This window comes from Kryptolebias marmoratus, linkage group LG19, assembly GCF_001649575.2.
Source record: "Kryptolebias marmoratus isolate JLee-2015 linkage group LG19, ASM164957v2, whole genome shotgun sequence".
Classification (NCBI taxonomy): Eukaryota; Metazoa; Chordata; class Actinopteri; order Cyprinodontiformes; family Rivulidae; genus Kryptolebias; species Kryptolebias marmoratus.
Genome location: NC_051448.1, coordinates 12,199,358 through 12,214,987, shown reverse-complemented (window position 1 = coordinate 12,214,987; position 15,630 = coordinate 12,199,358). Strand labels below are relative to the sequence as shown.

At 40.7% G+C, this 15,630-nt stretch overlaps 1 protein-coding gene and 1 long non-coding RNA gene across 2 annotated transcripts; both read left to right on the top strand.

Moving 5' to 3' along the window:
* The first annotated feature begins 7,651 nt into the window (after positions 1-7,651).
* Positions 7,652-9,418, top strand: tcf21 (transcription factor 21). Its single transcript, XM_017427281.3, has 2 exons — positions 7,652-8,600; positions 9,241-9,418. The coding sequence occupies exons 1-2, from the start codon at positions 8,151-8,153 to the stop codon at positions 9,328-9,330; spliced, it is 540 nt and encodes a 179-aa protein (XP_017282770.1). The 5' UTR covers positions 7,652-8,150; the 3' UTR covers positions 9,331-9,418.
* Positions 9,419-12,572: 3,154 nt separating this feature from the next.
* Positions 12,573-15,630, top strand: LOC112450889. Its single transcript, XR_003039616.2, has 4 exons — positions 12,573-12,676; positions 13,274-13,387; positions 13,498-13,702; positions 14,418-15,630. It is a non-coding gene; the product is annotated as an uncharacterized LOC112450889 (long non-coding RNA).

The window sequence follows — 15,630 nt, the reverse complement described above, 5'->3', positions numbered from 1 at the left end:
ATGTCTTACCAACTGTTTTAATGTTTAAGATGTTCAATATTGAGTTTTTAAATCATATTGAAGGCAAAACAACATTAACACAATTATTTACATATACTTTTGTGGTTATTTCCAAGCACCAGATGGGTCCCTGTAACATAATGGGTAAGACAAAATTGCTGTCTCCATAAAGGTTTTATAAAATAATGTTTGTCAAAGGTACTTACAAATGTTTGATACTGGAGTTGCTTAATTACAGCAGAGATCGTCATAACTTTTAGATAGAATTCTTCAGAATATCTGAACTGTCCCTTTAATGGTTTGGGAAATGTGCTGGAGCAGCAGCATTTGTGACTCCTGACAAATAAAATTAATACGTTATCTCCATTGCGTTGAATTGGAATTCTCTGATAGCTTGAGAGCCGAACATGTTTGCAGACTTTAAGGGAGAATAAAATATGGCTCTTTTCTTGTTCCCGGCATGTTTTAGTCTTAAGATTTTATTTTCTTTTTTAAGATTTGCCCTGGTATAATCTGCTTTTTTTGCCAGGTTGGTACAGCTTTGATCTCACAGGGCTGCGACTGTTGGCAACAAGTCACAAACAGCCACCAGGAGTTCCCAAAGTGTCTCGAAACATTCATGATTCCCTCACTTTTGCGAGTCATTGTGGCCATCTGGAACCCGTCTCGTACCGTTCTCATTTTAGTTTCCGTGAGACAGAAATAATGTGACACAAGTTTGTGATACTTCGACGAGCCATGCAATCAAACTGGGACTGAAAAAGACAAAAAAAAGAGGATACGTTGTGATCAAATGGAGACATAATTTGGACACTTTGTGAGAAAATGGCGCCCAAAGAAATCTGCACGTCATCTGCAGAGTGTTGCACAAATGTTGCAGTTTATTCACAGTTACGTACGTGCACCAACGGCTCGGCGTGATTCCAAGCGTGTCTCCAACAGTCCGGGCAGATAAAGTCTTACATGAAGTGGTGATGAAGAGCGCCGAGATGTTCCACAGTTTTCCTCCTGCAGTTTTCCACACACCGAAGCACTTTCACCACGGATGCACACACTTGTGCTCGCGCTCGCTCGCTTGCTCTCGCTCCCTCGGCCCTGTGAGGACAAGACTTCCAGGTCGTTAACCTCCACTGACAGAGGATCAGTCTTAGTTTTGCAGAGAATCACTTTTGTCTTCCCTCCCGGATGTTGCTGTCACCAGAAATCAAAGGATTGCAGCCTTTTTGAAACGCACCATAATATTTTCCCTCCCATCAACGCATTCATAATTCTCTCTTATTGCTCCGTTTGTCCGCCGCATCCTTTTGGCCCTGGCTTTCTCCACTCCCTGCGGTGTCTTTGCACTCTCTGCAACCTCTCTTATAGTTATTTTGCTTTGATTTTCCATCTTTTTTTTTTTTTCAGGGTATTTGAGCTGAGGTGAACGGCAGTGTGTGTGTGTGTGTGTGAGGGTGTGTTGTGGGGAGTATAGCAGTGATAAGGGACAGGGAACTGCAGTGCTCAGACGTAGATTGATGATGTTTTTCCTCACCCTAAGCCTGACTCCAGAGTTCCAGTCCTCTTCTGGTTTTTACAGCGACCAAGTCATCAGTGTCTGCATGCTTAGTGTTTTTTTTCTTTATTTTGTGTGTCAAAGGAATACATTTGAAGTGTTTTTCTTGTATATAAACTTTATTTTGCTTCATACCGTAATCCATTTCTCTTGCTTTCAGTGCTTCTACTAAAGACTGTGTCATCTCCCCCCCCCGTGTTTGTTCAGTTTGTAATAAATGCTCACAAAACATGATTTAAGACACATTGTCTGCAGCCTCTTTCTGCTCCCAGTCTGAGAACTGATAGGGGAGGCGTTGGAGTATTTCAGCCACGTCTGAGCTAAAACACAAAATCCTGCATTCTTAATATTCCCGCTGTGTCCGCGTCAGATCCCGGCTTCTGAATTTATTCGCCAGTGATCCAGGGAAGAAAAGGTTTCAAACTGTCTTCCTTGCTGTTTGGTCCTGCCCGATCCTCATTGTCTTTCTCACTGGATTCTGGAGCATTTAACTCTAAACATGTGAGCATAGGAGCCTAGATTTCAGAGATGAAATGAAAAATTTTAACATTTTTTAACCTCTCCAACACGTGTACATTAGGGCTGCACAATATTAAGAAAGCATTCAACTGGATTGTTATTGTTGAATATTGTGATAGCGGTATCAGTTGCGATAAACTTGCCTGTTCTGTCGTTATGATGCTCCCATTACTTTTCCTGTGCCAGCTGTGGGCACTGAGACCATCTGACTGCTGACTATACATTTTTTTGCATGCAGTCTGGACTTTATTGGAATCCTTAGCGATATTAATATTGCACTCATTGATCTTGCGATGTTGATGTTTTTATACACATGCAGCCTTAGTTTACGTGGATTCAATGGAACCTTTTGTTGATACCCTTTATTAAAAGGTCCTGGGTTCAAAACTCAGCTGGGGTCTTTCTCTGTAGTGTTTGCATGTTATTTCCATGATTGCATGGATTTTTTTCCAGATTAGGTAAAATGGGTGAAAGTCGGACTTCTGGTTGACTGTTCCTCTTCTTCTTAGGTTTCATTTCTGCAGAACAAACAAGTACTTGAGGTGTTTGCTGCCACCACATGGAAGGAGTTCAACCAGCTTCAGCTGTGCTAAAAAAGCAAACTAAAATAAAGTGGCATAATCAGTTTGTTTCTCACTCTATGAACGGTTGTAACAGAAGATATAAAGCTCTTTGTCTTATATCTTAGATCTTGGTTTGTTGTCATTTATTGTCACAGCTGCAGTGAAACTGGACAGTTATGCTGCACATTGTGTAACAATAACAATCTATTGCTATCATTGAATGCCAAGAGTTGGGTTTACAGAAGCTCAAGTGCATTTAGGACTCCAAAACACACAAACACATAAAAAACAAATGCAACAGAGAAATGCTGCAATCACAAAATTCTTTCCTGCTTTTGAGCTGCTGCAAGTTCTGTGAGCTGCAGGGCAACGTGGAAAAGCAGCTGACAGAGCATCATCTCTGTTCTGAATTCAGGGGTCGACTTAAAAGACTTGCACCTCAACCAGAAAACATTTTTTTGCCTGTCCTGTTTGCATCGCGTTTAGCTGTTTGCTGCGTGTTTTCACCGCATATATCACCATAAAAATCAGCTTTAAAAGTCGGTGATCATTTTATATTTCTCTGAGAGGAGAAGCAAACTTTCACAAGCTTTAAAATTGTTCTACAACACAAATTTGTGCTACTTTTGCTCGCTTGAAGTGTTTTCAGCCACCAGCTCTATTCAGAATATTATTTTTTGGGTTGTTTTTTTTTTTGGAGCATCACACTGAACCACATCATCCTTTTTTTTCTCTGCTAATGACCATCCCAACAGGATTTTCAAAAGGCAAATCTAAAGACAAAAAGCCACAGTGCATTTTTTTAAAAGTCACAGAGCAAAGCAATGCTTTTTGTGCAGTTTTGTGTTTTTGCTCATGATGGTGAAGAATGATAAAGACTGGAGGCATCAGGTGCCCTCCTCTGTGAGCAACATCTGGAACTCCTCTCTTCGTGGTGACATTACACAACCAGCCTGACCTTTGACCCCAAACCGGCTAATTAGCAACATGTCCCTCCATGACTGCCAGGGTCCCCTCGTTTTTCTCACCCCCAGCCTTCCCCCCCACCCCAACTCCTCTCCACCTGTTGCCTCGTGTCACTCTGAGTGGGACCAAAACTCCGGGAGGGTTTCCTAAACACTTCATCATTCGCATGAAAAGACTTAAAAAAAAAAAAAACAAACCTCCCCGCCAAACAGTGTTAGACACATTCAAACATACAGAACGCTGCAGGATTTTAGCTGATATTGAGCCTAAGAGTAAAGCTTTTCCAAGCAGATATTTTTGTGTTACATCATGTTTTATCACCATGGAGAGAAGGAAACAAGTTGCTTCCCTTTTTGTCTTGAGTTATTTTAGTTTGGCTCCCTCTCCCTCAGTCTCCTTGTTTCTCTCGTGTAGCTCAGATGTGATCATCAATCTACCAGACTCTATTATTACTTTTCCACTAAGTGCTTTGATTTTCAGCCCACCCAGAAGATTAATCCCCCCACCACCATCCATGTCCTCTTTTCTCTTCTTTTATTCCCTTACCTATCGGTCTTCTCCCTCTCTGCACTGTCCCACTCATTTTTTCCCAGTTTTACTACATGTCGCCGTGGTCTCTCTGATTTGAAGTTCCTTTTTTTAGGCCTCTTTTTGCTCTCCTGAAGACATACAATCCGATTCCTGAAAAGTTGTTAAATGTGAAAATGCAATGATTTGCAAAGAAAAACCAGACTTAATTCACAAAGATAGTCAACATAGCAAATGTTTAAACTAAGAAATTGTAACATTTCTTTGGGTAAAAAAAGGTATTTTAAAATTTAAGGCAGTAACACATCTCAAAAATAAAAGTTGGGATAAGGTCATGTTTACCTCTCCTCTTCTTTTACCATCAGTCTGTAAACATCTTGGAGCTGAGGGGAGCAGCTGCTAGAGGTTTTGGAGGAAATGTCCCATTACTGTCTGATGTAGGATTCTAGCTGTTGAACAGTCCTGGGTCTGCTTTTTATTTCATGAAGCATCAAATGTTTTCAATTGATGAGAAGTCTGGACGACAGGCAGGTCAGTTTAACACTTGGACTCTTTTACAACAAAGGTACGCTGCTGTAATGAGGTATGTATGCATTTTAGCATTATTTTGATGAAATATGTAAGGCAAAAAGAATCAAAGTCAGAATTAAAGCATGTTGTTTTAAAACCTGTATATAGTTTTCTGCACTGATGGTGCCTTTCCAGATGTGTGAACTGCCCGTGCCATAGGCACTAATGCACCCCCATACCATCAGAGAGGCAGGCTTTTGAGCTGTTCACTGATAACATGCTTGGATGGTCTCCTCTTTAGTACGGAGGACGTGGTGTTCATAGTTTACAAAAATAATTTCAAATTTTAATACATCTGATTGCAGAACAGTTTTCCACTTTGCTTTCAGTCTGTTTTAAATAAGCTTTGATGATGATGGCGGCATGTCTGGATGGTGTTCACATCTGGCTTCTTCTTTCCATGATAGAGCTTTAACCTGTATTTGTAGATGACACGGGGAACTGTGTTTACAGACAATGACATATAGAAGTGTTCCTGAGTTCATGCAGTGATGTCCAGAACAGAATCAGACCAGTTTTTAATGCAGAAATCACTGAATCCAATCTTGACTTTCAGTCTTGTCCTTCGAGCTCAGAGACTTCTCCAGAATATTGAAATGTTTTGATGATATTACAAACTGTACATAATAATATGTTCAGTTCTCCCAGATTTTAATTGGTGGACATTATTCTGAAAATGTTACATTATTTCTAGATGCAGTTTTTCACAGTCTGGTGAACCTCTTCCCATTTTTACTTCTAAGAGATTCAGCCTCTTTTAAATGTTCTTTTTATACCCAGTCCTCTTACTGACCTGTTGTCATTAAAGTTATTAGTTGCAAAATGCTCCTCCAGCTTTTCTTATTTGTACCACTAACCTTTACATTATTTTGTTGCTCCCATCTTGTCTTTTTTGAGATGTGTTGCTGCCATCAAGTTCAAAATTACCTTATTTTTTTGCTAAAATGATACAATTTCTTAGTTCAACCTTTTTATTTACTATGGTTCACTGTGAATAAAATATGGGTTCATGAGATTAGCAAATCATTGCATTCTGTTGAATGCCCCAGCTTTTTTTATTTATTTATTTTAAAAAATTGGGGTTGTGGAAATGGACAAAAAGGTTTTTAAAAAGTTAATTGTGTGTTTCTGACTGATAAGGCAGATAATGTCTGTTTGGATGGACTGTGATGCCGGAAGCGAAGGAGGTAAAGGTCAGCTCTCTGGAGACACACTTCTTATCCTTCCACGCTTCAGCTGTGCAGACGAAGACTCAAAGCTCACACACACACACACACACACACACTTACGTATCCTACAAATCCTCCATCCTCGAAAGAACAAAATTCTGCAGCGACTTGCACCGCAGTTTACACTCAAGAAGCAAAAAAAAAAAAAAAAAGGAAGTGACCAAGAACCAAACTTAAGTGAGGATTTCCTCCCAAAGCAGCTCCAGTTGTCTGGACTTGGCCCTGAGCGGGCCCGGTGCGCAGAGCATCGGTGTGGAATGATGTGGAAGGCCAAACAGGGGGATTTTGGGTGCTGGGTATCCATTACATCAGGGGACCGAGGCGCCAGCTTGCCATTTGAGAAGTGACACCCCCCTGTCCTCTCACTCCACCCTGCTAACTGGCAGGACGTGCTGACAGTTGTGTGGACACCGAACCGAATGGGTTAAAATCTGCAGTTAAAGACAAGAATACTTGCAAGACTCAAACCGTAAAAACAAGCATCTTTTCGAGGCAACAACAGCAAAAAAACCCTTTTTTTTTTAAATGTTGGTCACAAAAACCAACATCTTTAAGTTTAACATAAAACAGAAAGGACGCTGAGCTTATATGTTGCTTCTTTTGTCTCTACATTATTGTTGTCCGCCGCTATAAGGCGAACGGTGGGTGATAATGTTTTTGCTTGTGCTCGTGCACTTTTGTGCGTACATGCATTCTTTTGTCTGTCTGTTAGCAAAATATCTCACGAACCAGCGGGTGGATTTCAGTGAAACTCTCAGAAAATAAATTTAAAAAAAGGTTAAAAAACAAAAACAGCTGGACTTCTATTCTGTAGTTGAAGACGTTTCGCTTCTCATCCGAGGAGCTTTCTCAATTCAGAAATAGAGAGCGTGGAGTTGATCTTTTAAAGCTGAGATGTGATGGAAGCTGGGCTGCTTGCAGATTGTTCTCACTCTCCTAACAATAGAGGCCCATTAGGGTCCTTGTTTGTCTGACTCACTGATGGGCCACTCCGGTCACATGAATGCAGGTATTGATTAGAGTGAAAAAAAAAATCACTTCTCAGGAAGTAACCACTGGACGTACGTCTCCGACTGATCCGATTAAATTGATTCAAAATGGCCACCGCAGCTAATCAACCTTGGCGAGCACACAATTGGCTCCGACTCGGACAGTTTTACAAAGACCAAGCTAAACCTTTTTGTGGTAGTAGTTGAGAATCATCCCTAACACACACTCCAAAAGCCAACCGGTTGAGTGGGACTTTGCCATTAACTATAGGAACCCTGTTTGTCTGTTAGCAAAATATCTCATGAACCAGAGGACAAATTTTGATTCAACTCTCAGGCAATTATCACTCGGTGCGCATCTTCAGCTGGTTTCCTTTTAAAGCCAGTCCAATTCAAGATGGTCGGCAGAGCCAGCTATGGTCAGAAAACACTAAAATGGCTCTAACGCGGTCAGTTCGACAGACTCTGAGCTCAGATTTGGTGTGGCAGTAGCTGAGATTCATTCTCAACACACACCCCAAGAAGCCAACTGATTGAGTGAGATCTTTGTTTAGAACAAACTGCTGGAGTCGAGCCTGTTTGTCTGTTAGCAAAATATCTCATGAATCACTGGGCATATTTTAAAGAAACTCTCAGGAAATAATCATTGTATGTACACCTGCAACTGATACATTTTTAAAGTCAAACAATTAAAACTCTGGCACAAAGGGTGGAGGGCGATATGCATTCCTTCAAGGAATGCTGGGCCTTTTAATATAAGTGGGAACTGCATATTTTGGGATATCAACAAACACTAAAAATAAAAAATAAAACCGCTAAAAATAGCTTGATTTTTGCGACCCCTGTGGTTTGAGCTTTTAATATTAATTAGGCCCTGGTGTTGTTCTTTCAGGAAGATCTTCCTCTGCAGAAAAAAAGGTTTTAGGGAGGCAATCCATTCATCTCCACTACAATGTTTATTTTGTGAAATAAATCGAGTATTTGGCCGCTTAAAGTAGGTAAAATAAACCGGTCCTGTTGTGAGTGACTCATCCGGGGTCCCTCAGGGTCCTGGAAACTTCAGGGACCCAGAATCTGTCTCCTCCCAGCATGAGGTCCCGCCCTCAGTGCTCATGCAGATAAAAACTCTGCTCCTTTCTGCTCCTTCCACGCGGACATAAAAGCAGCAGGAGCGTGTTGGCGCGCGCGCGTGGCCCCAGCCTGAACTCGCTCCACCACCACCACCTCCACCACCATGTCCACCGGCTCCCTCAGCGACGTCGACGACGAGCTCCTGGACGGCATCCTCAAGTTCGGCAAGGACTCCAACGAGAGCGCAGAGGAGAGCTCCAACTGCGAGGGCGCGTGCGCCGGCGAGGACGGGAGGAGACGGAGGAGAGACGCGGCGCCCGGCACCAAGAAGCGCAGGAGCACCGCGGGCGCCAGGAAGAGCGCGCCCAAGGGTGCGCCGCAGCAGGAGGGCAAGCAGGTGCAGAGGAACGCGGCGAACGCGCGGGAGCGAGCCAGGATGCGCGTGCTGTCCAAGGCCTTCTCGCGCCTGAAGACGTCGCTGCCCTGGGTGCCGGCGGACACCAAGCTCTCCAAACTGGACACGCTGCGCCTCGCCTCCAGCTACATCGCGCATCTCCGGCAGATTCTGGCCAACGACAAATACGAAACTGGATTTATTCACCCCGTTAACCTGGTGAGAGAGCGACTGGTGCTGGAGCAGATGTTACCAGATGTTTTTTTTTAATGCGGATTTCCAAAAGATGAATGTTTAAAAAAAAACCAAAAAAAAAAAAAAAAAAAAACAGAAATAATCGTCTTAAAGGCTGTTTTGTTGAGTTTGATTTTTTTAAAATAGATGCTCAGAATTAAAGTGGCATCAAGCACGTGCAGAAAGGTGGAAAACAGCAATTTTTTTATTTTTATTTTTTAAATAATAAATATTAAAACTCAAACTACTCGCGTGACACGTTCAAAGTGCGGGTGAAGTCAAAAGGCCTCATATTGAGCTTTTTATTATTTATTTATTATATAGTTCTAAAACGAATGATTTCATGAGGATTTTTTAAACACAAGTTCATTATCATAAAACAGCATTTATTTGTTTTTAACAGCTGAAGACATAAAAAAAAATGTTCGAATATTGGGGAATCATTTGAACGCATCACCATCTGATTACACGTCTTTGCTCCTAATCGACAGGCTGGAAATGTTTGTTTTGTTTGGGAAAAAACAGTATTTTTGCTTCATTTTTATTTTTATGTTTTTGAATGTTTTGAGCTGGATTTGAATGTTTGCGTGGCCCTGTATTAACTGATTGTATCATTCCTCTGCAGACATGGCCTTTCATGGTGGCGGGCAAGCCAGAGACCGAGCTGAAGGACATGCTGAGCACAACACGCTTGTGCGGAACAACTGCGTCATGATGCAGCAGAAACAAACAAACAAACAAAATCTTCTTTTTTTTTTTTAAAGGATATCCGAACGAAAAAAAAAAGTTGATTTTTGACTGAAGGCTCATCTCTGCAGGCTGTGAGTGGGAATAACAGAGGGAGATCATCCACTCTCTATTTCGTTCCTGTAATAAAAAAAAAGGAGATACATTTATTTAAATGCATTTTTTTCGCCCCCTCCTCACCTGCTGTCTTTGCTGGTTCAAAGATAATCTCCTACACTGCTTTTTGTTTACCAGCCTGCAGGTGGGTCTGACTCCCTGCAGGCCTGTGTTTGGACTCTGATGGACTTATTGCTGTACAGGCTTCATGTATAAAAAAATATATATATTTGTATCACTTTTAAAGTGCACTGAATTTGATTTCCTTCTGATTCCCCTGTGTGGCCCCCTGCCTTCTGACCTGTGGTAACCCGTGTTATCTGAATAGCCGAACCTGAGGGCCGACAAAGCGCCGGTGCAGATAAGCCCCTCTGTTGTTTCTGGGGAGATAACGGTGGACCTTCTCACTCTTACACAAACAAACGTTTGCCTCTAAAGATTATTTTGAGAATCCCCATGGTGGGGTTCTTGTCATATAGTTCTTATTTGGACAGAGCAGGTAAACGTCTGGGCCCTGACTACACTTGCAAACATGTTTGTTGTTAAAAAATGACAGTAACTGACTGGGAACCATGATCCAGTAGCTACTATAATTTAAAAACACAGTAATATTCCTGTAAAACCAGATAAATCTGCTGTAATGTACCGTTTCTACAGGAACTGTTGCAAATGCTGTCAGAACCACAAAAAACATTTAGAGTCATAACAAACTGGACAGAAGAGTTTCTTATCTTTCAGGATGTGGTTTGATTTGAGCCTCAGAGCTGCGTCCTGATTGGTCAGACCGGCCCGGGTCCGGCCAATAAGGAACAAGGGTCAGAGGCTGAGCTCAAGAGGTTATTACAGATATCTTGAAGGTGGTAGAAAAACCTGCAGCCTGAGAGCCAGTTGTTTTAATTTGCCCGGGTTATGACCGCTGTGTTTACTCTGTGCCGACAGTTATTTATGCAGGCTGACACACACAGGCCTCTCTCTGGCTGCCCCTCAAAGAGGAACGCCGCAGAAGAAGTGTCCGAGAGGACCGGCTTCTACAAAACAAAACATAATCCCCTTCCCTTCTGGTCAGGCCCTCTTTCCTCTCCGAGTTTATTAAAAGCAGCAAATGCTTTTAATCTGATGGATTTGAAACAGCCATGAATCCCAACATCTGCACATTTCAAACTTTGCATTTATTTTGAGCTGTAAATTTTTTCCCATTCAGTGGGTTTGTGTTCAACTCTGCACTGGCTATTTTTATTTGTTTGTTTAATTTATTTCTGCAGCTATTTTACTTTCAGCTCAGTCAGATTAAACGTGCAATTACTGACAGAACATTTCCAATTTCAATACATGTAGTCACTGGGATAAACGCAAAAATAATAATAATCGTTTAGCAAATTCCTATTATCACTCTTGATAAGTTTATTTAAAAAAAAAAAAAGTTTAAAACCTGATAAATCTAAAAACTATCGTAACTCACTGCAGGCAGTTCTGTGTTTTAAAAATGCAATTTTTAAAAATACAAGTTGTTAATAATTCTTATATATTAATATAAACACTTTCAGATTTAAACACCTGCATGAATTGTATTTATTTTATATTTATTTAATATATTGAGACTTGTTCATAGGAAAACACTTGAAAACATGATTAGCTGACTGATTATTTCCTTTTTATTGAAGTAATAAGATCCAAAGTAGAGCCATGAGCATAAATAATATCTCTTTTTCAATCAAAGTCATTGCCAGCATATTAATCTTTTTTCAGTTGCCATGGATACCTATATCAATAACTCTGATTTTCCGACATTTGTGATTCCGGGACAATCATTTTCTTTCTGACTCTAACCCGGGCTTGTTACCTGGCTTTGTCAGAGCAGCGTCGAGGATTCTCCAACAGCAACAGGAAGATTGAGGGCCTCGGTAATAAAAGGGTCCCCCTAACGTCTCTTCGGAGACCCTCACCTAATACATCAGTGGCAGCGCGGCGGGGGCCTCACCGCCATCCCTAAGGGACCACCGTGGAGAAAATAAACTTGGCCGCCTCTCTCTCCTGAGGCCAGCTGCAGAGGAGGGAGGGAGAGAGGGGAGAGGAGGGAGGAGGGAGGGAGGTGGTTTGTTTAAGAGCAGGGCTGGGATTCCCATACAGGCTAATTGTTTCGTTGGACGGCTGCCCAAACTGTGATGTGAACAAAGTTCTCTCACTAAGGAGGGGATGGTGGTGGTGGTGGGGGGTGGGGGGGGAGTTCCAGCTGATCCCATCGTCGTTCACATCTGCACGACCCTTGTTGTTCTTTGAAAATGTTTTATTTGTCAGCCCGACATGGGCAACGTTTCTGTTTTAAATACATCCAGCACCGATCTGCTGGGCCTCACAGGTCCAACCATCAGGAGGGATAACAACGATGGCCCCTCTGCACTTAACTCAACGAATAAAAAAAAAAAAAAGAATGGAAAGTAATCTGAAAATCTGACTGAGGATGACTGGGATACATTAGTGTTTGTTACTCGCAATCTTCACAGCATGTGTGTGTGTGCACCACCCTCAGGCTGCCATCTTCTGGATGAACTCTAAACTGCTGGAGGGGGTCCAAGCAACTATAGCCATCCATAATCATGACAGCACCATACACAAATATGTATTTTTGTACCATAATCCTTTGCATGGAAGAGTCCAGTTTATTTTTCATGCAACATATTGCTGTTCTTTCAGCTGCTCCCTTCTTCAGGGGGTCGCCACAGCAAGCAAACACACAAACGATTTGGCAATTGTTTTACGCCAGATGCCTTTCCTGCCACAACCTGGGCTCAAACCTGCAGCATCAGGATTACAAGACATCGGCACTAACCATCAAGCTACCACAGCCCTTTTCATGCAACATGCATGAGTGGAAAATACAGATCAGCACAAAGGCAGCTAATTTATCCTTCTTTATAACTTACATGCTGTGATCAGGGTGACAGGGGGTCCTATTAGAGCAGTGGTGTCCAGTCCTGGTCCTGGAGGTCCTCCATCCTGCATGTTTTGGGTGTTTCTCTGTTTTGACACACCTGGTGTGAATGAATGACTGATTAACAGGTTTCCGCAGAACCTAAAGACCTGCTGAGTAGCAGAGAAACATCTAAAACCTGCAGGATAGAGGCCCTCCAGAACCAGAGGAAGAGTAACAAACTGCACAGAAGGCTTTTCAACATCTGAAACTGGACCAAACAATCTGTGAAAAGTCTGATTTATATATAGTAAGATGGCTATTTTGAAATCCTTTTTATTTGTTTTTCATCATGTTGTATATTTTACAATGTTCTGCATAAAAAAAGAAACATTAATTGTTTCCACAAACATTACTGGTTAGGGTTTTTCTCCATCAGAATTAAATGTGGCTCATTATGACAATGTCATGTAAAACAACAACAACAAAAACAAAAAACAATATTTACTCTTAAACGACTATGATCATGTAAATGATAAGTTGTCAGACTGATTTAACCACAGGAATACATCTCTGTCTACCATCCCAAAAAAATCCTCCATTTATTTGTTTTGTTTAGAACAAAACAGCAAAAAACAAAAACGTCTGTTGTTTATTCTTGTTATGGTTTTTACTCAAGTTTTACTTTTGTAAAACACTGATGAGTGGCTTTACCAGTTTATAACAATGTGCTGTTTTCCTTCTAAACAAACAAACAGAGAAAAATAAAACTATTTTAATATTTCATCTTATATGATGATAAATATTCCCTCCTGCTCATTATTATGAAGGCTTTCACATCTGAAAAATGGAAATTCACTAAATAATTACCTCCAATTCTCTTTTTTTATCCTGTTTTCTCCCTCAGAGAGGAAAACAACTGGGTGACATACCTGCAGTTGCTATTTTCTTCATTTATGCCGCCTTGGTTGAAATAATCCCAATTGGTTTAAAATTCTCTCGAAGCCTGAACTCAGTGGAGGTAAGATGCTTTTATTATTTTAGACGGCAGCGTTTTAATCCCATCACCAGCCGCTCTCAGACCTCAGTGTTAATTCTTTTTTTTTTTTTCATGTGTTCACCTGCTGACAGCAGCCTCCCGTGTTGGACCAGCAGATGGCAGCAGAGGAGCCTGGATAACAGCAAAGTTGGGCCCATTATGGAAAAGGCATGGGTCAAATACCAAAAAGAAAGAAAAAAAGGCATCTGAGGATTTAAAGAAACAATGTATTACAGCAACTTCATAATAACACACAGTAAAATGGACAAGTTGGAGCTGTAACCGTAACTTACTGAGGTAAGCTTCATTTATTCATTTATTGAATCCAAGAATAAGAAAATTAAATTACTGCAACAAAATAGACTTTATCTTCTTATTATTATTATTATTCTTAAGTACTTAGTTAAACCTATCCAAATAAATTAAAGAATAATTTCAACCTGACCTTTCTTGGTTAAAGAAAGGTTTTTATTTCTTTTACAAATTGTAAAAGAAATAAAAGGCAGATGATTGCACATTTTGTTAAAAACTGTTCTGCCATTTCAAGGGAGACTAACTTTATTGGTCTCAGGGTGCTAACATGATTCATCTGACTGAAAAGAGTAATAAATGGTCCTTTATACTGAGCAAAAAGCATCCGTGTGCAGATATTGTCTGTGCAGCAGTAGTGAACACGATCACATACAGTAACTGACAGGGCTGAATGCATTAATGAATCCAGTGACATGAATTATTAAATATGTCAGTACCCCAAACACTTTATTAACCAATCATTGATGGATTTTTAAAAAAATTAAGTTTGTGTTCATTGATCAGTGTCAGAGTCAGTCTGATTGACGGTGTCTATCAGACCTCAAGGAAGGAAGTGTTTTTTTTTTAATCCATAAAACGAGGATATCTGTGTATTTCTCATGGTGTGAAGGAACTCTTGCTGTTGTGACTGTTTTCAACTGAAGACAGTGTTCCTTTAAACTCTGTAAAGCTGCTGATCCAGCGTTTATGTAATTGCCAGATATCTTAACGTGGCCAAAGCTGGATGACAGCTGGTCGAGGCGTCAAATCGTATCAGATGGCATCACTGCCCACGCAGACTGGCAACGCTACCAGCGGGGCAGAGGAGATGCCAAAGATAGCTGAGGCCTGCCCAGATCACCAGCTTATGCCTGCTGGCATGCTCACACTTGTGTGTGTGTGTGTGTTATTGCTGACATCACACTGGGATTATTAAAAGGAGCACAGCAGGTGCCTGCAGTCAGGCTTGTGGCCTTTACGTCAACAGTGGTCATCTGAGCGACCTGTTTGTTTTTATTCCTCACATTGTTCTTCTCTGAGAAAAACCTCCTTTTTTTTCACCTTACAGTACGACTGAAACATTCAGGTCACCAAAATCAAACAAAACACCTATTTCTGTCTCCCCTTTTTGTACCCTGACTACTGCATGTAGACCTTTTACTAAAACAAAAAATGCCGGAAACTCTTTAAAGCCTCAGACATTTTTCAAGACAAAAAATCAAAAAGGAAAAAATGTAAATTACACTGTTTACACTGGCATCTCTTAAAACAAATAGTAAAAATAGCAAATGGCAAAGCAATTTAATTCAAATCAACAACATTACACATTTAATTTACGTATAAATCCACTAAATTCAACACTGCATATTTTTCTCAAATCTTCTGAACTGGGGCTCTCTGGAAAGGTTATGAACAATCAGTATCTTATCTGTTGCAGAGAATGACCTCAGTTTGGAGAAACGGAGTTTAATTCTGACCAGATTGACGAGTTAATTTCAGGTCCAAGTGGGGCCAAGACCAAAGTGGATTTCTGCTATCTTAAAACAACTCCAATCAATCAACCTCCCAGTTTAACATCTCATACTTTATTCAGTTTATGAGATGATTTTAGTTTTGACGGTGTGTTTGCTCTCACGCCCTCTGATTCAAACACAAATCTATTAGATTTAATTACTCAAAATCCATCCTGATTTAGTTACATTCATCCTACAGAAATCAAAGTTAGGTTTAAATAGATGCTTACATATCTACTTTCAAAGTATTTCTCTGTACACATAGATTCATGTCACTTAATGTATTTCAGCAGTCGGCTTGTGCTTTAACAATTATGTTGCCTTCACTGTTTTCTTTAGGGCAAAACAGCCTTTTCCAAATACATTCATAAATGCATTGTTTCTTTTCTGTGTACTTCATATAACCAAAATAAAGGCACT